The sequence below is a fragment of the Ceratotherium simum genome, chromosome 15 (genome assembly GCF_057802395.1).
Source record: "Ceratotherium simum simum isolate JZ-2026a chromosome 15, ASM5780239v1, whole genome shotgun sequence".
NCBI classification, from domain to species: domain Eukaryota; kingdom Metazoa; phylum Chordata; class Mammalia; order Perissodactyla; family Rhinocerotidae; genus Ceratotherium; species Ceratotherium simum.
The window spans coordinates 53,355,981-53,383,235 of NC_141914.1; the positions used below are offsets into that span (position 1 = coordinate 53,355,981).

Genomic DNA, 27,255 nt, shown 5'->3' on the forward strand with positions numbered 1-27,255 from the left:
CCTTACTTCCAATAGACACCTCCTAGCAAGTTCCTCTCAGTAATATTTATTTTCTTTTTATTCAGTGGACATCATCAATAATGAACTACTTGATGACTGAGTTCTGGGATTAAGCTAGAAGGAAATGAAAAATATTGATACCCTTTGGTAATGAATAGGTAGCCACTGAGCAAAGATCAGAGCTGAATTCTCTCATAGGCATGTACAACTTTTCCTGACAACTCTGTGGTCAGAATGATCCAATGATAAATAAATAATAGGCCAATGGTGATTCTTAGCTGACTCTGAGAGACTCATTTCCCTGGTGGTTATAGTAGGAATGGTTAAAGATTTTTATCGTTCATGTAGACAGCCAAAGTATATAGATTTATGAACCTGAAGAAATAGGCAATTCTGATTCTTATGCATCTCTAGAGATGATTATATGGGATACCTTGTAAATTTGAAACTTGGACAGGTGCAGTTGCTCAAAAGAGAGCCATTCTTTCTCAAGCTGAAATAAAAATAATATTGAAAAGGATTGCTCATCACTGTCTTACCCCCCATCAGCATTCATTAGCATTCTCCTTTCATAAATATCTCATGTTATGCAAATTTATTAAAGATAAATTTCCAACAACTAAGAATGAGCTAAATTTGGCTATAAAGAGGAAGTTTCCTTCAGCCTGTTTAAATGCATGCTCTTGTTTTTGACAAATTTCAAATTTACGTGGACATTCTTTTTACCTATTTAAGAGCTGATTTCTCTATAAAATGCATATTCTACAAGACATAAATGCTTAAAATATTTATACTAATTTAGAAAGGATCGTTAGTTATACCTAAGGATACAAAAAATGGTGATATGAATCAGAGCGCTTAGAAGCAAAGCTGGAGAGCTGTTGTTTTTGTGTTGTTCAATATGTCAGCATACATTATAATTATTTTTTAGGAGAAGAATTTTCTGAGCTGAAGTCATTTTTCTCTGCCATCTCAGAGAAAAAGCAAGAATTTACATTTAATCTTGCCAATGCCCTCTACCTTCAAGAAGGATTCACTGTGCAAGAACAGTATCTCCATGGCAACGAGGAATTTTTTCAGAGTGCCATAAAACTGGTGGATTTTCAGCATGCAAAGGCTTGTGCAAAGACAATAAGTACCTGGGTAGAAAGCAAAACAGATGGTAACGTTTCCCATTTTCATAAAATCATTATTTGCCATTGTGTTCATGATTTTTAATATCCTAAAGTAAAGAATGGTTGAATATTTTCCTACTAAACTATGGCTCAGAGGGATCAAATCTCCTATTTTTCTTCCCTGTTATTAAAATTAATACTAAATTGTAAAACTGAGAGGAATTGTAAGCTGCTTTGAAAAGTATATAGAGTCTTTTTTTTTTTTTTTGAGGGACACCTGTTTGTAGAATTCTTAGTGGAAGAATTTTAATAATAATCTTTGTTTAATCATAGGTTTTTTAAGTATGACAGCAGGAATAATATCTTTGGTCAGGTAAAAACTAGTTCTGTCAATCCCAAATGCCTTCTTTCCTACATGTACTGTAAATAATTAACACATCTTAGTTGGATGTGTTAATGTTTAATAACTAATGTTGATAGTCCTATCACAGATATGGTAATCTAAACTTTAATTTAAATGTAATCTAGCAAAAATTCCAAAGGGACTACAGAGTGACATACTAGAAAGAATACAACCTTAAAGTCATCCAGATCTGAGTTCAACTCCTAACAAGTTCTAAGCTATGCCCCCATTTAAAATGAGGATACTATTAAAACATTTCAGGATTATTGGAAGGTTTAATAATAATGTGTGTGAAGTGACAAGCATATATCGGGTCCTCGATTAACAGTAGTTTATTTCTTTGTTCATTCATTCTGCTACAGAACATTTTGATGGTGTAAGATGCTGCTGTATTCTCCATGGGAAGCCTCATATGGGGAAGCATAAATTGAAAATGTGAGATGGGTGCTGTGAGCAGTGTTCACAGGAAAGTCCTAATAGTGAGATACAAAATGAGAACATCCCTAGACAGCTCCAGGGCACCAATCATGCTTTTGTCTCATAACTTCGAAATACTCATCGGACATAGAAATAGGAGACTGGTGTTTAGAAGAGGAACTTCATACTAGCAACTTCATTCTTGTCCCGTCTCGATGCTCGGTGGCTACAGCCTCGAGTTGCAAGTTTGAGTGAACCATTAACTTAATTCTGACTGAGCTGCTGAAGAACTTTGAAAGAAAGTTTGAAAAATACGAATAGATATGCAGGAAGAGATATTTAGTTTTTGTTCTTTCTGTCTGAAAAACGATTCACACAAATAAGCTCACTAAAGAGAGTTCGTTACTAGATCTGTCCAAATTTCCCAAGACAATCCCATATCTCCTGTTTCCTAGTAAAATCCTGTTTGTACCTGTTTCTAAGTGAAATATTTAATAGGGCTCCTTCTTACTCTCAAAATTGCCAAGTTTGGTGATAAAGCACCCTGTTTATAACTGATATGCAAAAGAAATTTTTGTTTTAATTCTATTTAAAGCAGTTCCTCTGAACCGCTATTGCATATTGTTTCCTGCCTCCACCTCTACCCCCTTCACAGGAAAAATTAAAGACATGTTTTCAGGGGAAGAATTTGGTCCTCTGACTCGGCTTGTTTTGGTGAATGCTATCTATTTCAAGGGGCATTGGATACAGAAATTCAGAAAAGAGGACACCCAGCTGATGAATTTCACTAAGAAAGATGGTGCAGCTGTCAAAATTCCAATGATGAAGGCTCTTCTGAGAACAAAATACGGTAATATGAGAAATCACACTCTAAAGCATGACTTTGGGAATTGCCAAGTATATTTAATATTTTATTTTCCCTGTTCCAGGTTATTTTTCTGAATCCTCCATGAACTACCAGGTTTTGGAATTACCTTATAAAGGTGACAAGTTTAGTTTAATCATCATACTTCCTGCAGAAGATGTGAACATAGAAGAAATGGAAAAATTAATTACTGCTCGTCACATCCTGAAATGGTTCTCTGAGATGCAAGAAGAGGGAGTGGAAGTGAGCCTTCCCAGGTTGGTAATGTCATTTTATTGTTCTGGTTCTTATGTTCTCACTTATGGAGGAATTTGAATAGCCGGCTGAAAGATAACAAATGCCTGAACGGGCTATTGACAAAGATGAAAAGAAAAACGCATTTGGAAGTGTAAACCCACTTGTTGGATATAAAGGCAGGTCTGAACTATGCCAGCATTGCTTTGCCATGAGGAGGAGTGAATTTAAGTGCGGAATATTCTCTGAAAGAGAGGAAGAAAATGTAAGTCTTCAAACTAGAACCCTGGGATTAAAAGGATTTATTATTCTTATATTACATGAGCTTATCTTTCTCGAATTTTTTTTCTGATTGGAATTTAAAATATTTATCTTCTATTATGTTTAAGGAAAAATAAAACCCCTAAACACTTATGATACCGTACAATTAAAAATGTGTTGAATCACCTTTGACAGATGGTGCTCTAACAGTCATGGAATTGTAAATAGAATCCCATGTTCAGTTTGAGATAGTTAATACAAAATGGAAATCACAAAGGCCTATTTCAGGAAACAGTAATTATGAACAATAATTCCTTAATATCGTGCTTCTTGGAGGCAGAAGAAACTTCAGAGAGTAAGGTGTGCCCATTAACTCAATTCACACTTTACTTGAACTTTTAAAAAGAGACAGATTTCTAATAGATTATCGTCTGTCCTTTCATTTCTAAATTTCTCTTCAAACTTATCAAGGCCTGAATGGCCTGTGCGCCCCTCTTCCTGGCCCTCGGGCTCTTAAACCTCTTGGCTTTTCCTCTCTTTTCCACTTAGCCCAGATCCAAGGAGTCATTTTAATCATACTCCCACCAAACATTTTTAATGTTTTTGTCGCCTCGTCTAAATTCTCTCCCCAACCATCCTCAATCCTGAATCTACTCAAAAAACCACTGCTGCTCCTCTTTTACTGATCTTGTTAAGCAAAAAACCAGAGAGCAATCACTTCTGGCCTCATTGAGAACTTGGGACTCCTTGTTTATCTTCAAGAACTTTTCTAACACCCACACCACACAAAACTTGACCTCTATTCTCCAGGCACTACTTTATGTTGATTTCTCTTACTGTCAACATGTCTCAACTTCCTGTTCCTTAAAGAAAACGTCATCAAACAAACTCACTTCTCCACCCTTCACCTCAAAATTTGTATACATTTTTGCTAATGTTCTCTTCCTCTACCTTCCTTGATGTCCTGGAGAAAGAGGTATCCTATGCTTCTCTCACCTTAACACTGGGCTCTTGATCTGAATATTATTAACCATCACCTTCTTCTTGAAAATCTTTCTTTCTTTAACTCCTGTGGCACTACTCACTTCTGTTTATTTTTCTCTCTTTCTGTAAAATTTTCCTGCTCCTTGACTTACACTTTTTTCTTTCTGTTCTCAAATAATGTTTACCAGAATTTCATCTTCAGAATTTTCCTCTTTTTACTCTCTCTTTTATTTGTTCCTTATTATTCATGTCTCTAAAATCCGAATCTCTCCCCCCAACTTCTCTTCTGATTCCCTACCATCTGTATATCTCTACCTGGATGCTAGTCAGTCTTTCAAAGAGTATTTTTTTAGCTCCTACTGTGTGCCAAACATTGGGGCTATAATAGTGTATATGACAGATAGTTTACCTTCTAAAAATAGAAATAATTTTTGGAATTAACTTGTTTATTTTCAAATTTACTTCCCTCTCTTTCTCTTTTCTGCTTTGGAAAGATCACTGTTTGGGACCAAAAAAATCTGAGTTTGAAAACTGTCTGTGCCATGTACTAGCAGTGGGGTCTTAGGAGAGTCACTCGGCTGTCCTAAGTTGTGGTTTTATTAGCATAAAATGGGGATAATGATATCTGTAACTACAGTGGCCTGAGCATCATCAGCCTAGATAACAAATGCCTAGATAATAATGCTAAGTGCCCAAACTCAACTACAGCAGGAAATACAGTCTTTTGCCTGAATTCCCTTCTCCAACATTTTAGGAATCCCCACAGGAACGTTTCAGAGTCCACAAATCCATCCAGGCTACTGCAGTCTGGACAGCTTTTCCAGACTGTTTGGCCTTATTATCAGCTTCTTCAAACTGTGGCCACACTTACACAACTTCTCCCCTAGCATGGACACAGACTTCTCTTTGAATTCTTCCAAGAACCACTGTTATGAGTTGAATTACGTCCCCCTCGAATTCGTATGTTGAAGTCCTAAGCCACGCTAGTTCAGAATGTGACCTTATTTGGAGACAGAGTCTTTACAGAGGTAGCCAAGTTAAAGTGAAGTCGTTAGGGTGGGCCCTAATCCAGTATGGCTGGAGTCTTTACAAAATGGAGAAATTTGGATACAGAGATATACATAGAGGGAAGACTATGTGATACAGGGAGAAGACAGCCATCAACAAGCTAAGGAGAGAGACCTGGAACAGACCTTTCCCTCACAGCCCTCAGAAGGAACCAATGCTATTCACACCTTAATTTTGGACTTCTAGCCTCTGTAACTGTGAGACAATAAATTTCTGTTATTTAAGCCACCTAGTTTGTGGCAATTTGTCAAGGTAGCCCTTGGCAAACTAATACAAGCAAGAACAACTTCAGTGTTTAGCCAAACTTTACTGAAAGCTTGGTGTTGATAAAAGGGGCTTATAAGATGGATAGCAATTTAAAACCAGGTGGTTACCAGAGGGGAGGGGGGAGGGAGGAGGGCGAAAAGGGATAGTTCGGCACACGCGTGTGGTGATGGGTTGTACTTAGTATTTGGGTGGTGAACGTGATGTAATCTATGCAGAAATAGAAGTATAATGATGTACACCTGAAATTTATACAATGTTATAAACCAATGTTACTGCAATAAACAAAACAACAACAACAACAAAAACAAACAAAAAAACCAAAAAAACAAAACAAAGAAAAGGGAGGAACGATAAGACCACCCAAGTACAAAAAGCAAGTGAAAGTGCTGGCCATACGTGTGTATGAGAGAGGAAGATCTGAAGGTCTTAGTGGACAAGTTCATTGAGCCAGCAATATAATAGAAGGGTTAAACAAGAATATAAAAGACAGAAATTATGAAAAAAAAACCCAGGTGCCAGAGATGAGTGTTCTTGGAGTATGAGCCATTTCTTGTACCAGAGAGTCTTCTGTCCATTGCTGTCCTTAGCCTACCATTGTCATGGTGCCAGGGCCTGCTCTCACCCCAAAGGGGTGTCTTTCCATCTTCCTCCTACTCAGCATCCAGAGTCCTCCAACTTTTCTCAGCACAGAAAGAAAGTAACACAGATTTCCCCCATCCCCTCGCAGGCCAGATTCCCAGTCATGATGAGAATCTATAGCAGTAGATTTTAACCTTTAGTGAAAACAACATTTTCATATCATGTAGAATAGATTATACTCTCATCATCTCAAACTTCTCCAGCTCCAACCCACAGGTTCTATTTGCATAATGAAAAAGCTCATTATGTTGCTTTCCCCAAACAAATGAACAATTTGCCTTAAAAGGTGAATTTGAATCTTCAGTTATATGGGAACAGAAACATTGGTTGGCAGTTGTACACTCTTTTTCCAAACAAATTCCAGCCACCAAAGGTTTTTTAAAAATTTGGTGGTAGTTTCAATTACAATACCTCATTACATCCTTCTATTCCTAGCACAAAGTCCGGCAAATAGAAGACGCTAAGTGACGGCTATTTTTCTTTCCTTGTTAAGAAGATCGTTGCCCAGCCAGTACCAAACTACAAAGTCTTCTCTGACTTCTCAACCTCCCTCACTCCTATCCCAATCTCCCACTCCTATCCCGTCCAAAATTAAGAAGAGACTCTTCTCCATGGTATCTAACCAGTAAATTCTCATTTATTCTTCAAGGTCCCCTCAAAATTAACTCTTCGAGGTAGATTTCCCCAACATGCTCAGTTAGAATCAACCATTCCTTATCTTTATGTCTATAAGGCTTTATGCAAGTTTACATTATGGCACTTATTAGATTGCATTCTCATTTCTTGCTTACATTCTTGTCCATCCTATTAAGATGTGAGCTCAGGGACAGGGGGTTATGTCTCCTTCATTTTGGTTTCCCTAGTCCCTAGCACATTTCATGGTACATAGTGTGTGCTAAATAAATATTGTTGAGTTAAATTACATAAATATTTTCAAAGAAAGAGATCCTATGTTATTTCCCTATATCTGATCTTAAATATCTCAAAAACCAGAATTCAACTTTCCAGTCACTCTTTAATTCATTACCTGTAAGGATCCTGATGAAACCATTTCTCCTGCAATGCTGCAAGCAGCATAATAAAAGACAGGACATCAGCTATTTTTTGGAAACTTCTCTCTAGAGAATTAAAAATGAGATTTTTTAAATTCACAGGACTAAAAATTTTATCAATTATTCAATCACATTAATAAACATTACATTTAAAATATATTCACTTTTCACTAAAGGGATGAATCTTCTGATTTCTTAAAGGAATGATTTGCTTAATGTGTTAAGTTCATGAACAATTTTAGTCCATCAGGACACATTTATTGAATTAAGTTTCCTGAACACTAAGAATCATGGATGAAAAGTTCTGAAATACATTTTCCCCAAGAAGAACAATCTCCTCACAACAGAAAAATACCCATTTAAAATCTCTGTTCAGTACGGAAGAGGAAAAATAATATAGGCTCAATAAATACTTTTGGGTACGTTGACAATTTTGTATTTTATTACTCAGTGCTATGGTTCTTTTACATCTGAATGAATACATTATAGTTTCAAACTGATAACTGAAGATTTTGGCAAAAGTGGAGGAGTTTAATCAGCTGTATTAGTTTTCTATGGCTATTGTAACAAATTACCACAAACTAGGTGGCTTAAAACAACACAAATTCATTCTCTCACAGTTCTGGAGGCTAGAAGTCCAAAATTAAGATGTCAGCAGGGCCATGCTCTCTCTGAGACTCTGTGTGGAATCCTCCCTTGCCTCTCCCTAGTTCCTGGTGGTGGCCCGTAATCCTTGGTGTTCCTCTGCTAGTAGACGCGTCTCTCCAATCTTTGCCTCTGTTGTCATGTGGCCATCTCTCTTCACTTGGCATTCTTCTTTCTTATAAAAACACCACTCATATTGGATTAAAGGCCCACTCTATTCCTGTATGACCACAACCTAACTAATTACGTCTGCAATGACCCTATTTCCAAATAAGTTCATATTATAAGATGCTGGGGGGTTAGGGCATGAACATATGAATTTTGGGGGCACGCAATTCAACCCATAGCACCAACTATACTAAATTCTGTTATTGTAAAATACAAAACAAAACAAAACTTCTTTGGTAGCCAAATTTAATAAATTCCAAAGAGAGGAAAATTAATCTTAAGAATGCTTGTATATAAGCAACAGTAGGAAGGGGCCTGTGAGTGACTGTTTAGATTGCAGTTACTGTTTAAGAAACACTTCTCCTTCCCCTCTTTGATGTATGACTAGTTTAGAATCAAGGCCAATAAGATAGAGTGTAATCTAAAAATAGGAGAGTGCTTTCTAGTGTTTATTACCTGTAACACACGAAATATCTAATTTTGGACATTATCCTGCAGTTGGATAGCAGATAAAATAATCATGTTACTTTGTCTAAATGTAATATGGGATACTATAAACATCTTAGTAGTCAAACTTCCTCAGGTTGAAGAGTCTAACACACACTTGCTGTATATCAGATTCTTCACTGTATAAGAAATGTTCTGAAAATATATTTTTATGATTATGTATATGGGCAACAGTGAGCATTTAATACAGATAAATAAGGTTAATAAACAATTAACTTTCATCTATATAGCACTTTAACTTTGCAAAGCATTTAGCATTTATATTTTAATACTAAATGTTGTGGTTCTGTAGTCCGACTTGGTTATTGGGAGACTGGATTAGCTCTCGTGTGTATTCGCTCACAGCCTTACAGTTCTATTAGTTTGCTACTTATTAGAAAATATATTTCCTGTTCAAAAGTGCAGATTGATTGGGACCCCACTGTGGACAAGGGACTGGGACAGATACAAAGAGATAGACATACTCCCTACTGATAAGCTGGTTACCACTTAAATGGAGCCGTGAAAGATTTGTACAAGAAATTTACTAACAATATACATCAGTGTATAGTAAATACTAAAAGAATGGTGCAACCAGAAAGCACTAGGAGGTTCATGAAAAAAGAGAGGTGAGGGGAGAGAGGGAGCACCAGAATCTGGAATTGTTAACAAAGACTTCATGGAAGAGGAAGGACTTAGACTGGGCTTTAAAAGAATCAAGAGGGTAAGTCCCATACGCGATGGGGAATTATTGAAAATTTCTAAGTAGGATAGTGGAATGATTAAGGCCAGGTTTCAGAGAGATATATTTGGTACTCACAATGCCTTTGTTTATGCTGGATAACTCGTCTGATTTCTTTCTCTACTCTCCCCTCCATTCCCATTTTTCTGGATAACTTCTATTGGTCCTTAAAAGCAAGTTTGGGTTTTCGAAAGCTTTTCTGATCTCTCCATGCAAAATCCCACAACATCTTCCCTTCTTCCTGCTGAGAGATGTTTTTTCTTTTGTGTTTATTTCTGTATAGCAGTTACATTAAAATTATTTGTTTGTCTTCTCCACTGCACTATAAACTTCTTGAGGTCAGTAGCTATGCATACAGTCGTTCCTCAGTATCTGCTGGGGATTGACTGTAGGGCCCCCCCTCAAATACCACAATCCATGGATGCTCAAGTCCCTTGTATAAAATAGCATAGTATTTGCATATAACCCATCACATCCTTCCATATACTTTAACTCATCTCTAGATTACTTATAATACCTCATACAATGTAAATGCTGTGTAAATGGTTGTAATGTTTAGGGAATAATGACAAGAAAAATAAGTCTGTACGTGTTCAGCACAGATGCACCCATCATAGGCCTTTCGATCTGCGATCTGCGGTTGGTTAATCCAGGAATATGGAACCCGTGTGTACAGAGGGCTGACTGTATTTCCTTTCTGTGACCCCAGCACAAAGCACACACCTGAAAAATAGTAGCTGTTCAATGAACGTTTGTTGCTTTAATCTGAAAAATAGTGATGTTCAGGATGTGTTAAAGAAACAAAGACTGAAGCTGAAAAGATCAGCTAAGAAATCATTGCAATGATTGGGGCACTAAGCAATGAGTAATTTAAAAAAAAATTTTTTTTTTTTTGAGGAAGATTGGCTGTGTGCTAACATCTGTTGCCAATCTTCCTCTTTTTCTTTTTTTTCTCCCCAAAGCCCCAGTACATAGTTGTATATCATAGTTGCAGAGTTGTAGCTCTTCTATGTGGGACACTGCCTTAGCATGGCTTGATGAGTGGGGAGTATGTCCGCACCCAGGATCTGAACTGGTGAACCCCGGGCCACCGAAGCAGAACATGTGAATTTAACCCCTACACCACTGGGCTGGCCCCAGTAATGAGTATTTAAAAGGAGCTGCCTCACTGGGAATAGTAACGAAGTAGTGAAGGAGAAAGACATTTATTGGAGTGTGTGACTAACGATATGGGTTAAGAAGGAATAGACTGTTTTGAGGTCCTAAGATTGATTTACTAGAAAAAGGAGAGGACTGTGCTTTTTTCTTCTTTTGTGGCAGTCCTTAACTGGGCATCATGGACTTTTGGAGAGTTCTGGGATAGGTTCCAGAGAATCCTTGAAGCCCTTGAAATTATTCACAAATTTATGCATGTAAGGTCATATATGTATTTTCCTTGGGAGAGTCTTCATAGTTGTCATCGAATTTTCAGCTGTCCAGTTCTTTAAACTTGTTAAATACTACAGTTCTATGCAACAGTACAGTAATAAGTGACAAAAGATATGGTCTTTCTGAGAAGTATCATTCTTTAAAGATATTGACTGATGTGGTATCTCACAGTATCTTTTATCAACTGTTGAAACCAGATAATGGAAAATAAAACATAATATTGAAAACCAAGAGCTTTGCCAACATCTTACTGTATAACTTTAATTATCTTACCCAAGATTTTTTTTATTGTTAAATGGGATAATGGTAATACTTGCCTCTTGGGGTTGTTGTGAGGATTTTATGAGATAATGTGTAGAACATTTTTAGCACTCAACATTATCGCTTATTATGATTTTTATTATTCTTATTCAATTTTAGCATTTATCGAGCATGTATGATAGTGCCAACTCTGTCCTAGATGCTCCCCCTCTTTACTATATCTCATTTAATCTCCATGATAAATTTGATAGAGATCTATTTTTATATTCAGGTTACAGATGAGGTGCAGACAGATAAATAGCCTGCCTGTGGTCACACAGCTAAGAGACGGCAGAGCCAAAATTGCAAGAGTCAGAAAACAGGTGTAATGTGGGGCAGGCCTGAGGGAGAACACAGAACAGAGCAAATGGTCAGTGATTGAATGAGCAGCAGGATGAGATATGTGGAGCGGCAGTGCCAAGGAGGCTCTTGAAAAGAGATAACACCTTCCATAGGATGTGAGGTATCGTAGTCTTGCTGGGCTAGAACTCACCCCCAGGCTTGGCCAGCTTTGGGTCTCTAAGTGGGTGAGTGAGAGAAAGTGGGCTTAGGCAAAATGAGGCTGGGTATGAGAATGGATATGTCATGACCAGCTGCAGAAGTGATTACAAAATGTTCATTTGCCTTAACCTGTTGGACACTGATACAAATTGGAATCCCAAGTTTGCATTAAACATTGTCCAGATATGTTTCATATGTGACAGAAAGCATTTTTAATTCAGTCCTTGAGGCTAATAGAGTATTTCACACTAGACACACAGACACACATAGAAACAGACGTACTCTCTCTCACACACACACACACACACACATTCTATGAGGTAATTGGTTAGAAAGTGACCAGAATCTACTATGGATTCACACAATAGTCAATGTCCACCACCGTCAAGGATTGTCTTATATTTTTATCCTTGTGGGCAGCCCTAAGATTTGGTTTGGTCGGTTCTAAGCCTGAACATTCCAAGGATGACTCAAGCCCACTGTATCAAAACTGGGATTCCAAATAATAAGGATAGGGACCCTAAAGGGAGACCCATGCAAGACTTTTTGTCATTAACCAAGAATCCTGGGTATATAGGAAAAGAAAGGGACAACCCCAATCCAACGTAGGGCCTGCAGACCAGGAGTGGATCCATCTCAAAACAAAAATTCTGAATTGTTTTCTCTCATTTTCTGTAGCTTTTACCTGTGTAAGATCCTTTTAAGTACACTGGTTGCATGTGGCATTAAATTGCTGTCTTTTAAGCAAATAGATAATGTTTGCATTTGCTAAAACATTCATTTCATGATTATTTAGTTATTAATTGTTTATACAGTCTTTTTGCTGCCCATTATTTCACTTTTAGCTGTATTATCTTGACAATTTTAGAGGAAGATCAAGGAAAAGGGGAAATGAACCACATCTAGAATAAATATTAAGACTCATAAAATTTGCATAATTAACACTATGTGTATATATTGACCGAGATTATGATTTTGAATTATACTTTGATTAGATGACAATGGGAGTTAGCACATTAACTTTGACTTGGAAGGGACCTGAGTTTGAATCCTTGCTGTGTCCTATCTTGATCTTGAGCCTGGAAATCACCCTCCTCAAGCCCTTACTTTCTTATATGTTAGTGGAGACAATAATGGTAACTTCCTAGGGTTTTTGTGAAGATTAAAAACTATAATCTATACTAAGTGCCTAACACATGGAAGTGCTACTTCACATGTGGCTATTTGTGGCTCCAATAATTATGGATAATTAGAAACTCGCTGTAGATTACACTTTTATTAAATGGTTGAATGGGTTTCTCTTGCTGTAGGTTTCATTGGACTATATTATAAGCAGGACTGTTACTTAAATGACTCTCCAGTGATAATTAGGCATTATTAGACGTTGTAATAAGTCTTGCAGTATTCTTGCCATTATCCTAAAATCATTGGACTATTATACTAAAAATAGCCAATTTATAGGTGGACTAGAACATTTATCCTTCACCTTTTGGAAGCCCATACTCCATTCAGTTTAAAAAAAGAGTGTGGTAATGAAACAGAAAAAAAAAAAAAAAAAGAAAAGAAAAAAACCTCAAAACCATCATGCTGCATATTATGTTTCTTAGCAGGAAGTTCAAAGGAAGAAGTTGAAAACAGTGGCATAAAACAAGCTATTTTCATCATCAGTAGATTTTAATGCGCATGCTGTGCACTTTCCCAGGTAGCTAGGGTTCTGAATGACTTAGCATCTTCCAAGAGTGCATAATATTTTACCAAGAAATAATTTAGGCCCAGTTAATTTCTGCCATGGCAGGTTCATTATTTTGAAGAGTTTTAATTAAGGAGCTTGTTCACTGTTTGGCAACTAAAACAATGATCTAATTAGACTGATTGCCCAACCTAATTTCTAGCCCCAGATGTGGCCCTACCTGTTAGCTAAGCAAGGACCCTGTGCTTGAGCAGTTGTGTTTGTATCCAAACCAGAGAGCGTGGGGGCAATGCCCACCAGGACCCAGACAGAGCAACTTGGGGGAGTTCCCCGGGAATTTGGCTGATAAGGGAAATATACATCGCTCCCTGTTTAAGGACTTTGCACTCTTTTTTTTCTTTCACAAACAAAGTTTCCAAACTGGTTTTAAAATGCAAATTGTACTTTAAACATCTATACGGTCAGTAAGTACTAGCTCCTTCTTCTTATAATTGAAATGGAAAAGTGAGGTTCAGAGATCGCTGTCCACTTGGAATCACAGATCAGTGTCTGAGAGAATCGTTGAGATTCTCTGGGTAGTCTCTCTTCACCTCAGACAAATTGAGGCCTGGGGAGGTGACCCGAATGTGGAGTCCTAAGTTATGGCCCTGTGTTGGAAGTACTGGCCTATTTTTTTCCTCCTCCTATAATTTTTATTTTTTATTTCATTTGAAAGAAATTTAGTTGCTTTTCAATCTTTTAACCCTTTACAGAGCATGTTGGGAAGATATTAGATGTGTCCATAAACTGAAGGAAGTCACATCAATTGTGACAATGGGAAGGATAATAGGTTATCAATGCCTCTCTGTACCTCAGTAACCAACAATCTCCTCGAAGGACTGTTGGCTCCTGTCCCCTCTCATAGCATCTTAGATGTCTGCCAGGAACTGTCTTTGATGGTGTGAAAAAGCTGAGGGTGTACGGTTCTGGAGGGAACCTTTACGCTTCTAGGGAAGGAATGAAGCAATTGAAAACTTAGAACTCTCATCCTGTTTTGTTGGGTAATTGTTACCCCAAAATAGAGCGTTCTCTTCCCCCTTCCCAGCAATCATTTATCTGGGAAGCAAGTTATTAGCAACTCAGAACTGCTCAGTGGAACTGGGGGAAAATGGTGTGAAATGTAATTGGGATAATGAAAACAAGAGATTTTGTAAGATAATCTCTTTCAAGCCATCCATTTTATAAAAAGCATTTTGGTAGCAAATATGCGTAATGTTTCAAGACTTTTCTTCATCTTTTTTTTAACAGATTTAAAGTAGAACAAAAATTAGACTTCAAGAAAGCTTTGTATTCTTTGAACATAACTGAGATATTTAGTGGTGGCTGTGACCTTTCTGGAATAACAGGTAGTATGATAAATAATTCTTATATTATCATGTTGATATGTTTTCTTAGTAACTATGTTAACTGACTGATTTTAAAATTGAAAGAGCGTTTGGCCCCAGAAAATATGTAGACGGTGAATAGATGTCATAGTCATGTTGAGCCGTCTGTAAACAAGCAATCTATTTTGCATTTAAGCAGTTTTCCTTAATGAAAGTCAGACGGCATTTTAGAATGTTAGGTAAGCCTTCTAACCATGCTTGTAATGAAAATGTGTAGGTAAAGTATTATACTGGCTTCTAGTTCAGTTCTGTTTGGATTTCCTTATCTGAATAATGAGAATTACAACTTTGAGTCTCTAACCTAAGCAGAGCTAATAAAACTCTTATAAACCAATTTGCACATGTTAATTCGGTGATATTAGAGCCCGTGAAATCGGCATCCTCAAGCTGCTAGATGATGAACGCGGTCTAGAAATTGTAATGCTATGGCTTGTAGATTTAGCTTGGGACGAAAACAAATCTGAGAAGATGCAGATCTTGTGCTAACTTGCACCCGGGAAATTGTGCCTGGTTAAGATGCTCACTCGCACAGCCGAGCCCAAGACAGTCTTATTTTTTCTCATCCTGGCAGTACGCATTAGTTTAAAAATAACTAATTAAAAAGAAAAAGTGGATGAAGAGGGCCAATTTATCTCAAGTTACTTAGCCTCTTTCAAATTCAGTCTTCTGTTTTATAAAAGGAGACTAATGATACAAGCTTGTCTGTCTGATGGGTTTTTGTACCATAACATGGAAATATTGTGTATTCCTATATAAATGTCTAGGCTTTGGAGAAGTATTAATTAATTTATTCACTCATCAATTATGTGGGTGAATGAACAGAATGGATGAGCTTTCCTAGCGGAGGAGGTGGGTGGGGTACACAGGTGACATAGCTGTTCATTACCACCTTCACACATGATTTAGCTCCTTGTTTGCACGTTGACAGATAGATCTGACATCTTTGACAATTTCGTCGGCATCAGGAGTGAGACAGCTAGCATTAAATACCGCCACAGGATGCAGTCGAAGTGTGCCCTGGAACATAGCCACCTCACCAACCTGAAATAAACCAAGCCATTTTTCAAGCACCTCTTCCTCTTAAAGTTCTTTCTGGCCTTCGGAAGCTTAACTTGCTATACCTCAGACTCTGTAAATTCCCAGCAATTTGTGACATTTATAAAATCTCCGTTTCAAGGCAGATTTATCAAGAAAATACCTCCAAAATGCTTCATAAAAGAATTTGTGCAAGAGAATAACCCTGAGCAGAGAAGAACGAATGTCCAAGATTTTCTGCTCTTTCTCTCCTGAGTTAGGTATTTGAGTTGTTTTAACCACTTTGGTTCTGTCTTATTGCCTGAAATAGAATAACCACAGCTAACGCTGGCACTGTGTCTGCTCATTAGGAGAATAGTGAATTCCCTGCTGTCCCTACGCATCATTTGTGCAATAACGTTCACTAAAGGCTACTGTGAACCAGTCCAACACTAACGCCATGAGATATTTACATAAAAGAGACACTACCTTATACTCATGTGGTTCACAAATTTTGAATGAAATGTTTTTAGAGAGTTACTATGGAAACTTTGAGATGAATATTTGACTTCTAACTGTTATTACTTCTTGTGTCACCTTTAGCAAATTATTCAACCTTTCTGGGCCTCAACTTTCTAATCTGTTGAATGAGATAATATATTCTAGTGGCGGAAATAAATAAAAGAATGTATGTAGATCACCTTGTTCAACATCCGGCACATAGTAGATACTCAGTAAATATTAAATACAAAAAAGCCCAAGTGGGACACACGGCACTGGCGCACCTTCTGGCAAAGCTGCGGAGGCTTTCTTGTCCTCTTCATTTGACAAAGACACACGTGGACTCTTCATGGAAGATTAAAGGAAAGAATTATTACAAAGGTCTAGAAACCAGTGAGTTTAGGGAGTCCAAATTCCTTGTTCTAGTCTATTATCTCTCGGGTCCTGTTCTCTTCCCAAGACTGGGCCCTCTCTGTGGTGAGATGGAATACACGAGACCAAGTTCTCAGTATAGCAGTCAGGAAGTCATTTGATCAGGAGCTATTGCTAAACTGCATGAAATTCTCCTCTCCTCCCAAGCCTGTTTTTTGGTCTTTGCTCTTGGTATGGGCCCCTAGGTCATCTACTCTGGGCTCTAGCTCTGAATCCTGTCTTATTCCAGGTAATCCTGGAGAAAGAAGGTGCTTTTTTACTTGACTTTGAAAGACTATTCTGCATTTCAGTTAATCCATACAATAATGCAGATGCCCTGTTTTCTCCATCATATATTTTTGTATCACTAGACATATTCATATCCATTGATTTATTAATTTAAGTATTTGTTGTAAGCCAACTATGTGCCAGGAAGTTTTCTAGGGATCTAGCCATGAATAAAGTGGAAAAAGTTCCTCTTCTAGTGAAGTTTACATCTATTGGGGAAGATGGATAATTAATTAACTGATAAGGCGATAGATACTGTGAATTTAAATAAAATATGGTCATTCAATAAATGGTAATTAGGTCAGATAAGAGCAGAATTAGACAGGGTGGTGAGGGAAGACTGCTATTAGGAAGTGACATTTTTGCTGAGACCTAAATAACAAGGGAACCAATCAGGGAAAGTTCTGGAGAAGGAGTTCCAAACAGAGGGAGTGCTAGGGCTGAGGCCTTGATGCTTGACTTTGTAGCTGGAGCTACAGATGAGGAGAGGAGGGTAGGAGATGAGAATAAGAAGTATTCGGGGCCCAGAGAGAATCAGCACAAGCAATTTGGAGTTTATTTTTATTGGGATGGGGAGCCATATTTTATGCAAATATCTCTTTGATGACTTCTCTCTATCTTGCCTGAGAGAATTTACTTTACTGTAAGCTGTCAGAGCTGGTTCCCTTTTACTAAGGTATTTCTTCAAGAATCATTTTAAATCGGGTGGTTTGGGTGGAGTCCACCTGCATCACATAGCTTTCTCTCTCAAGAGAAACAAAGCTCCTTTTTCTTCTCTCTCGTCAACTTTCAAGGCCCATCTTCCTCTTCTCCACCCTCTTGCCACCACTGGACACACGGCCACATTTCCATTGTCTCTCTGAGGAAGATTGTCAGACCTATGTGGTCTTGACACAGCAGGGATGGTTGTTGGCTTCTGAACTCATGGTTTTACTCCCCTTCTCAAGGAGACTGTCCTCACAGGTCACTGTGTCAGAAATGATTTACACAGACGTCAGCTGTACCATGGGGAGAAGAGGGGCCTTCTCTCTCAGCTTGTGTCCACACCAGAACAAAACGTTGTGAGACATTATCTTACACTGAGAGATATGACAGGTTTTAAAGCATAGCTCTGAAGTGATTTTGTAACAGATGCTACAAAAGCTCTTTAGACTTTTATAGCCTCACCAGTCTTGAAGGAAAGTAAATTTTGTTTTAAACTCAGATCAAAACTGAATACAGAATTTAAAAGGCAAGTTGGCTTTGAGGTTGAATACATAGGGTGGGATTAACTCAGATCTGTAAAACTTCTTTCATCTTGTCTGTAGACCATGGCTGAGGGAGCAAAACCCTCTGTCCATTCAAATATTTCACTTAGTGGGAGACCTGATTTGAGGCGTACCCCCTTCTGTCTTTCCCTTTTACGTCTGGGCTGACCTTGGTCTCTTTGTATCTTCTCTATATCATCTCTGCAAGAGCTGAACATAAACCACCCTTATCTCTAGCAAATTAACTAACTTGGAAAGAATTCGTGTTTTTCCTTTCTTTTGTTCATTTGAGAATGTAATTAACCTGGGACCTAATAAGTAATGGCTCTGAATTTTAACCTTTAAATACACTTTCATATTTTCCAACAGATTCATCTGAAGTGTATGTTTCCCAAGTCATCCAACAAGTTTCCTTTGAGATAAATGAAGATGGCGGTGAGGCTGCAGCATCAACTGGTAGGACAAATGATTTCCCAACAAGCTAGGGAAAGACTGGGGGTAAATGATCATTAGGGTGCTGGCACTTTTGCAGTGCTCTGGTCTCCTTTTTCCTTCCTGCTGTCCAGTATGCTATAGGAAGAAAAAAGAAATTGGTCATATAAGCTGGTTTATGCATCTCTGCAGCCATTTAATGAAAAAGGGAAGGGAAGAGATTTGATTAGGACTTAAGACCCATCTACTGATATTTGCCTATTTGCAAACTGGATTACCTGCCAATTAGCAGGCTGGACCTGTGGAGAAAACTGTAGGCTCAAACATGAAATCATCGTTGCTCAGGAGTGCTCACTCTTAAGTCATTGTATTAATTTCATTCTTCCATTACGCCAGGTTAGTCTCTACTGTTCTAATTTGATTCTTGTCGTTATCTCTGTGACAATGGCTCTCAAACTTTGCTGCACATTAGAATCACCTGGAAAACTTTTAAAAATCCTTTTTAAAAATCCAGTCCACAGCCCCACATAATTAAATTGATATGTCTGGAGACAGGATCCAGCCTCCAGCATTTTCTTAAGTTTCCCTAAGTGATTCCAGTGGGCATGCAGGGCTGAGAACCAGTGCTCCACAGTGGCCTGCAGTCTGTCCTTGCCACTGCGAGCGCAGCGCATGGACCAGCAGCATCAGCAGCACCCGGGAGCTTGGTAGAAATGCGGAACCGCAGGCCCAGCTCCAGACCTACTGAGCCAGAATCTGCATGTTCCAAGGTCTCCAGGTCATTTGTGTGCACGTTACAGTTTGAGAACCACTCCTCCACAATCTATTTCCTTGAACAAATGGCATTTTGAATAGTGTCTGTGCTGTATATACGTGATACTTGAAAAATAATTGGGGAAAAACCTTAAATTCAATTAGAAGTGGAAAAGCAACCTTAATGAATTCCTTGTAAGTCTATTTTAATTTTTTTAAACTATTTGGATTTTAAACAATCAGTAAAAGAAATGTATCATTTAAACTGTCTTTTGATAAATTTCTATAAGTTTATATCCATGTTATTAATTTGTTGATTAATTTGAAATGCTCCGTAGTGCCAATGGATTTTGACATCTAAGTGGGACACACTGGGCTCTCACTGCCGTTTGTCATCTCCTGAAGGACTTTGCATTACTGTGTTCAAGGAACTTAGATTAGAGGGATGTGATATTGCAGTCCTTGGAGAAATCAAAATGTTGCATTGGGGTTAGGTTGCTGATCCATGTAGACAAATTTTCTAGCTGCTTTTTCGTAGACGTGGAAGAGACCTTATAGATCATTGTCTTATCCTCTCCTTACATTGGTGACAAAATAGGCCCAGTGATGTGAAGTGGCTTGCCTGAGGTCAGACTGTTAACTGACAGCGGAGTTGGAACTAAAAGCAGGTTTCCTGACTGCGAGTTCAGAGCTCTTTCTCCTGTTGCTCACTGCCTCTCCTTTTAAGTCTCGAGTTCTCTAAGAGGCAGTAACCGTCATTAAGGGGAGGCAGGATAAATTAGCAGTGACCCTGATGTATTACACCTCAGAAGACTCAGCATGAGTATTTTGACTCTCAGGCATCTGCTCAGTGGTTGCTAAAGAACGAAAAAGCTTGAATACTCACCAAAATGAGAATGGGAGTAATACTGACTGCTTTTCTGCTTTATCTCATTAATTCAGACATAAGCCTATATTCATTGGTAATCTGGGCAGCGTAGCCTGATATTCCAGACAGGAGAGTGCCGTGCATTTTATGTTACTAAGGTTATGTTTGACTGTGAAGGGAATCAGAATATGCCACCCCAAAATAGGCTACTTTGGTAGAAGGGTTATTTTGAGTTGAAGGCAATTAAGAAACAACAGATACAAAGAAAGCTCTCTATCCTACCCTATCTGCCTAAAAGCAGGGCATAAATTTCCTTTTGTGAAGATGTCTCCCCTCCTCTCTCCCATACCGGGAGAAGGAGAGCAACCTTTATCACAGGAGATGGAAGTTGGCACTGAAAAGAGTCTGCATAGCAAACCTTACTAAATAAACCTTATTTATCATTAATTTCCCCTGTATATTTACCTTCCCACAATATACTGCCCCGACAAGCCCAAACCCTTTTTCCTTTGTCTAGTCACTTCTCCAGAGTTCACCATCCTTTGTTAATATGGTATATAAGCTCTCAAGCCTATTCACTTCTTTGGGTATTCACTTTTTTTCTGTGAAGCTCCTCTGTGAATACAAACTAAACCATTTCTTCTGTTAATCTGTGTTTTGTCAGTTTAATTTGCACACCGCAGTCACAAACAAAGAGTGTAGAGGAAAAGTTTTTTTCCTTCTCTATAATTATTTTTTAATTCTGATTACATTACATTTTTAAAAATTATTTTTTCGTGGGTCTGAAAAAATTGTACAAAATCATCACATTATTAGTAAAGAAAACATTTGAATTGAGTGTAGGAATATTTAATCTAGAAAGAAAAAAATCCACCCTTTAAATTTACCCACTCTAAATATTGACAAATGCCACAGTGGAGCAGCATGAAATAAATTATCACAGTAAATGATTGTTAAGGCAGCAAATCTTTCCCTCTAATCTCATAATAAAATCTTATACACATTCACAGCACAAATCCTAAAAGCTCTGAGCTCACAGAATAATTTTGGAAAGGTTAAGTTAAAAAAAATAAATTTGAACTCAGATGTGATTACCACAAGCCTGAAGAATAGAAATAAAGTGCAAAAATATCTGGATAGGAATTAAGAGTTGAAACATTACAAGAATAAATCGTATAATGTAAATAAAAAGTGAGCAGAAAATTATTGTTTAAAATATGAAATTTTTCAACTGCTTTCACTGAATTGAATCTAGTATCTGGCTTTCTTCTTCACTGAGCATAAATGTGAAGTTAGAATTATTCCATGAATAATCCAATATTTATTCTTCTGCTCTGTGGTTTTTAAATTTATTCCAAACTTCTCTGTATTTAGAAAATGGTTATTTTTCCACATGTTAACTCCTCAAACAAAATGACCTGTCCTGTCTACAAAAAGTATTATGGATATATTTTCTTTACTGATCTTTTAATGTGAACATCTGAATAACTGTTGTCTCTATTTCATAGGTGTAAACATCCCTGTGATCATGAGTCTGGCTCGAAACCAATTTATAGCAAATCATCCATTTCTGTTTATTATGAAGAATAACCCAACAGGTACGTTTTGAGAATTCCCTGGGGGAACTGCTTAAGTTAAACAGACCTAGTCCTAGCTGCTAATCTACATATATGAATCATTTATTCTTTCAATGGATATTTGTTGAGTGTCTGTTTTGTACCAGGCATTGTATTTTAAGAGATGACAGGGGCCTAAAATAGGGCAGTAGTAGTAATAGCTGCCAAAATAGCTATTACACGTGCTAGCCATTTCCAATGCCTCTCTCTAAAGCTAACACCATTCCAATAGGTTAGATATTGGCTATTAAAGACATAGACACTCAGAGAGAGGTGATGTGCTTTGTCTAAGTGGCCGAGTGGGAAGAGCACCTGTTTGTCTCTGAAGTCAACTCTCTATGATGCCACAAAAGGAGTGGAAATTGGGGGTTGTAGCATTGTGAAAGATTTCAGAGGTAGATTCCAAAAGAATAAGTGACTAGGTATAGGCTCTGAGTGGGAGAAAAGGGTCAAATGTAATTCCAAATATCCAATTTGGGCAATTGGTGAAAGACGATGCAGTTAGGTACAAACAGTAGAGGTCACAGTGGATTGGACTGGCATTTGATACAATGTCAACATGTGGAAATGCAGGTTGTCTGGAGAGATGTTTCTGCATTTTCTCTTATGAAAAAGAGAGGTCAGGAATGTGGATACAGTGGGGGAACTTTCTTTAAGTGTATAGTTAGGAGTCTTCACGGGTCATAATGCCCATATGAGGATCAGAAACCATAGGAGAGCAGAAATTGCATCTTACTTGTCTCTGTATCCAGCCCAGTGTTTGGCAGAGTGCCTTGTACACACTATCAACATCCCCCTAGAGATTGGGAGTATGGACTTGGGTATCAGACCTGGGCTCAAGTCCCAGCTCAATTATACTTTCTAAGACATATTCTCCTCATCTTTTATTTGAACATAATATTAATACCTTTCTCATAGAGTTAAATTAAAAAATCTATGAAGCCTATAACACTGTGCCTGACACATAGTGTTCATTATGAATAAATCAATAAATATAAAAGAGTGAATGACTGGATAAATGAAAGAAGGAAAATGAAAAAATTTCTCTGTATAAATTGGCTTACTTGGAAAAGAGACATGGTTAATCTCAGAATCTGAATCTGTTAGATTAACTAGGGATACTGATGTTATCGACCCCCTGAGGGATATATCAGTCTCTTTTTAAGGCTCCATGAAGCTAATGCTGAGTGACCCTTCAGGAAGTTATATCCTGGATACAGTGAGACAACTTTAGACTTGCTGAAAGTGGATTAACACAACTTCAATTCCTGTAGCGGATGTGTTAGTATTAAAACATATTCTGAGTATGTCATTCGATCTATACATCTTCAACCTTTGAATGACTCTAATTTCTTACAATTAGTATGTAATTATTGGGTATGGAGACTAGAAAGAAATGAAGCTGCATTGAGCATCAATGCACAAGGACAGAATGGCATTTAGATCAAAGCTGTTTGACTCTACTCTCCAACTTGATAACTGAGGCCATTTACTAGCGATCAGTTAATCACCAGTGAAATTCAACACCCAAAATAATACACTTATTTATTTATTTATTTGTGATAATACTTAACTACCAGACCTTAATGACAATTTCCACTGTTTTATGATCCTTATTGCAATGAGACTTTCTAAACTAGAGTTACTCCCTTAAAGTACTCTTTAAAATGAATGGCCACTCATTTATCAGGGGCTGTAAATTGTTGCCATATAAAGTGTAGAATGGGCTATTATCTTAAGACAATACACATTCAGTGATTTATTTATTTTTTCTCACAAATGAACTCAAGAAATCATTGAGATTAACAAAGATGGTGACTTCACATAGCATAGTAGGCTACTAAGTGGCTTAATGCTTTACATAAAATATATTCACTTGACGATTTCTGAATTCTGAGGATGAATGATTTTAGATTTAGTGTAACCAATTTTTATCTAGATTTAAAATTTTCTTTTGGTCAAGCAATGCTCTTTGCAAAATCCATACATCATTTGTATTTTCCTGTCAGATTAGTTTTATAGTTTAGTATAGTCATCCAAAGTTTTCACTAAGCCAAACTTCCAGGGAAATAAGGAACATTTTTTTCTTCTTTTAGGTTGAGAGTGTAGGCCAGTTTTAGAGAATTTCAGAAGAAAATTGTGAAAGATGCCACATGAAATGTGCCATTTCTCAGAAAGTAGTGAATCATGGTTTTGAAACTGACAATACTCCGCACATATTGTGTTTAGAACTCTGTCAGAGTCTTGGGTTGAAGGGGGAAGCAGACTGCAGGGTATTCATTAAGAAATCTTTTTTTCTAGGTCATTACTTTGTTTTTGTGTTCTTATGTCCATGGATTTTGACTCCTAGTGACCCTGTGTACAGCAGAGTGGAAACCCGCCTGGGTTTTTTTTGGCCCGTGCTTTGCGCTGTATCAGACTATGCTCCCCTGCTATTCATAGGGTTTTCATAGCCAGTTTTTTGGAAGTGGGTGGCCAGGTCCTTCTTCCTAGTCTGTCTTAGTCTGGAAGCTCCACTGAAACCTGTCCACCGTGGGTGACCCTGCTGGTATTTGATATACTGGTGGCAGAGCTTTCAGCATCCCAGCCACACGCAGCCACCGCAGTGTCACAACTGACAGATGGGTGGTGTGGTTCCCTGACAGGAAGCGAACCCAGGCTGTGATGGTGAGAGTGCCGAATCTTAACCACTAGACCACCAGGGCTGGCTAGCTTTGGTTATGCTACCTACCATATTTTAATATTAGGAGGTAAAAGTTGCTTCCATCTGATGGAGATGTGGTATAAATATATTGATTAAATATGAGGGACACCTCTTTAAAAAGGAGGTATGAAGAGAAAACAATAATGATTTCTGCTTCAGCCTGCCTCTAAATCCATTGCTATTATGTCAAGGGAGATTTCACTAGTCTGTCCAATTTGGTAGTGAGTAGACTGGTGACTGCACAGAGACTCAATTCAAAATGTGGAAACAGATTGATTAGGCTGAGACAAATGGCTTTTATGTAATGTTCTACACTTCTGAGTGTTTAAAATTTTAAACTATTGTCTTCATTTATGAGTTTCTAGAAAAGTTACTTTAAAAATTTCCTGAACAAATAATTCTGATAAGCATTTTGATGCCATAGAATTATAAAGATATAAGAGTCACTGACGATTCCTATTGTGACTAAGTGTAATATACATCCTGGGAAAGCTACTTGTGTATCCCTGCCTATCTGAAAAATAGGGGTATTTGTTTTCTTTCTTTTTCTCAGAATTACTTTGAGATTTTTGAGGCAAGGTATTATTGATTACAATTACTCATAACAAGAAAAAAATCTGCAAGAGATTATGTCTGTTTCTGTGTTATTGGCTCTTGTAAGGGTGTGTCTGTCTTTGAACTGAACAGTAAGGAGTTAATGAAAAAGGGCTTTCCCATTCTTATCTCAAACACATTTAAATATAATTTTCTTTAAAATTATGTAAAATTTATTTTATCGCTTTTGAAATTAACCTTTATTACACATAACCATAGGGAACTTAAGTCAAAGCAACACTTGACACGGATCCATTGAAGCCACTTTCTTTACCCTAGTTGAAAAGAAAGGTGAATGGATTTTGACACATCATTTATTTCTGTTTTGTCCTTTAGCTCTTAGTTCCTTTTCACTTGCAAACACAGAATGGCTGGAAACAGGTGTTTGCATTTATGCTGTATACTATATCACCACTGTGAGGATTTGAAAGTACCAGTGATATGAAAATATTGTCTTTAGCAGTGAGCTTTGCTCCAGAGCTGAAGGAGGGGAGCTGAGAAGCTGCACTTTGAACCCTTGGGGCTTATGTTACATACATAAAAAGATGACTGCTAATGCCTTAAATTTAAAACTCTGCCAAGCTCTTCACCATTTTATTATGCTATGTTTGCCTGGCTGAGTCTCTATATTTAGAAGAACACCTCTCTGTCACTTTATTTTTACTTTCCTATGTGAAAAACAGGACTAATGTGTTTTTGATGACAAGCTGTTGTGGGTGTTAATTTACTTCATAAATTACCAGAAAATGATTAATAATTATGTAATTGTATATTTTAGACAAAGGAGAGGGTTTTGCTATTAGACATTGCCTATTTATCAAGTGACTGAGTGTTAAAAGTGACTAAAGACTAAATGGTTTGTTAAAATATTATAAAAAACTAATTACTGTCAACTTTTTTTCTCCAGAAATCCCTCAAGTATGGTTTTTTTCTTTTCCTAGAATCAATTTTGTTTATGGGAAGGGTGACAGATCCTGACACCCAAAAGATGAAGGGAAGAGATTTAGATTCACTGTGACTGAAAAGCACAGCCTCAGAATATAAGACGATTCTTGGAAAATAGTTGATTGTCAAAATATCATCATCTTGCAAATAATTTCTATGTATCTTTCCCCATTTTAAACTGTGCCTGTATTAATCTGTATTAATGAATAAATGAAATTATTAATAAATGAAATTATGCATTCAATCTTTCTGTTCTTTCTGTGTGTTTTGTAAAGTCTATATGAATCAAAAGCAATGAACTTACATAAAATATTACTATCAATATGTTAGAACAATCCTGTCTATGATATTTTAGATATCAAATTCCTATCTTAGATATCAAAGTCTCTATATTCCTGAAAGACTCGACTAGCTGGCTCCCAGGCATAGCAGCGTTATCCAGACCATGGAGAAGTAAGGTCAAGAGAGAGTGGGTGTGGTGTGTGCCTCTCTGGGGTGCTATGTAAGATACGGAGATCCAGTATCTATGACAGTAGACAAGCTTTGAGTTTTTCGCTAATCTTCACTTGGTATTCCATGTGTTACATTTAATATTTGCCTCGTTTCCATACCTTTTGGGACATGTCAATTTTTTTCTTCTGATTTATACTTTAAACATGTGTAGCAAATAGAAATGATGAGAACTTTTATAAAGCTTTCCTATATGTGAAAGTGGCAGCTAAATTAGCGTGATTCAGGAGGATGACCTTCCACGATTTTACAACCCTGAGATAAGAAACTGTTAGAGCCAAGATTGTAATCTACAAAGATTAAATGCAGAACCCTTCCTCTGAATACTCTGAAATGTCACATCAGAATATCCAAAATAATACTACATTCTAATCACTAACGTGTTTCACAGTTTTTCCATTTTCATTTTAATGACGTAAAGTGCCCTTTTGTTTGTTTGTCCTGGCAATTCTTGGCAGAGAGCTTAACGATAATGGCCACCCATTGTTGAACCCTAATTAAGTATCAGGCCCTGAAATAAGCACTTTATATCTACATTATGTTAAATGTACTAAAAATCCTATGAGATACTGTCACCCCTCTTCCTGATGAAGAAACCGAAACTTAAAGACCATATATAAATCAGTCAAGGACACATATATAGCAAACAAATATATATAGCAAATAAATGTGGTAGTCTTTAC

General features: G+C 37.4%; 1 protein-coding gene across 1 annotated transcript in view; it reads left to right on the forward strand.

Annotated features, from left to right (window-relative positions):
- Positions 1–26,178, forward strand: part of SERPINI2 (serpin family I member 2) — a 32,000-nt gene extending 5,822 nt beyond the window's left edge. Inside the window, exons 3-9 of the mRNA XM_087440074.1 lie at positions 932–1,162; positions 2,591–2,785; positions 2,865–3,057; positions 14,553–14,650; positions 18,520–18,606; positions 21,712–21,801; positions 26,059–26,178. Of these exons, the coding sequence (XP_087296200.1) occupies positions 932–1,162; positions 2,591–2,785; positions 2,865–3,057; positions 14,553–14,650; positions 18,520–18,606; positions 21,712–21,801; positions 26,059–26,135 (971 nt within the window). The 3' untranslated portion in view covers positions 26,136–26,178. The remainder of the gene's footprint in view (positions 1–931; positions 1,163–2,590; positions 2,786–2,864; positions 3,058–14,552; positions 14,651–18,519; positions 18,607–21,711; positions 21,802–26,058) is intronic.
- Positions 26,179–27,255: the final 1,077 nt, after the last annotated feature.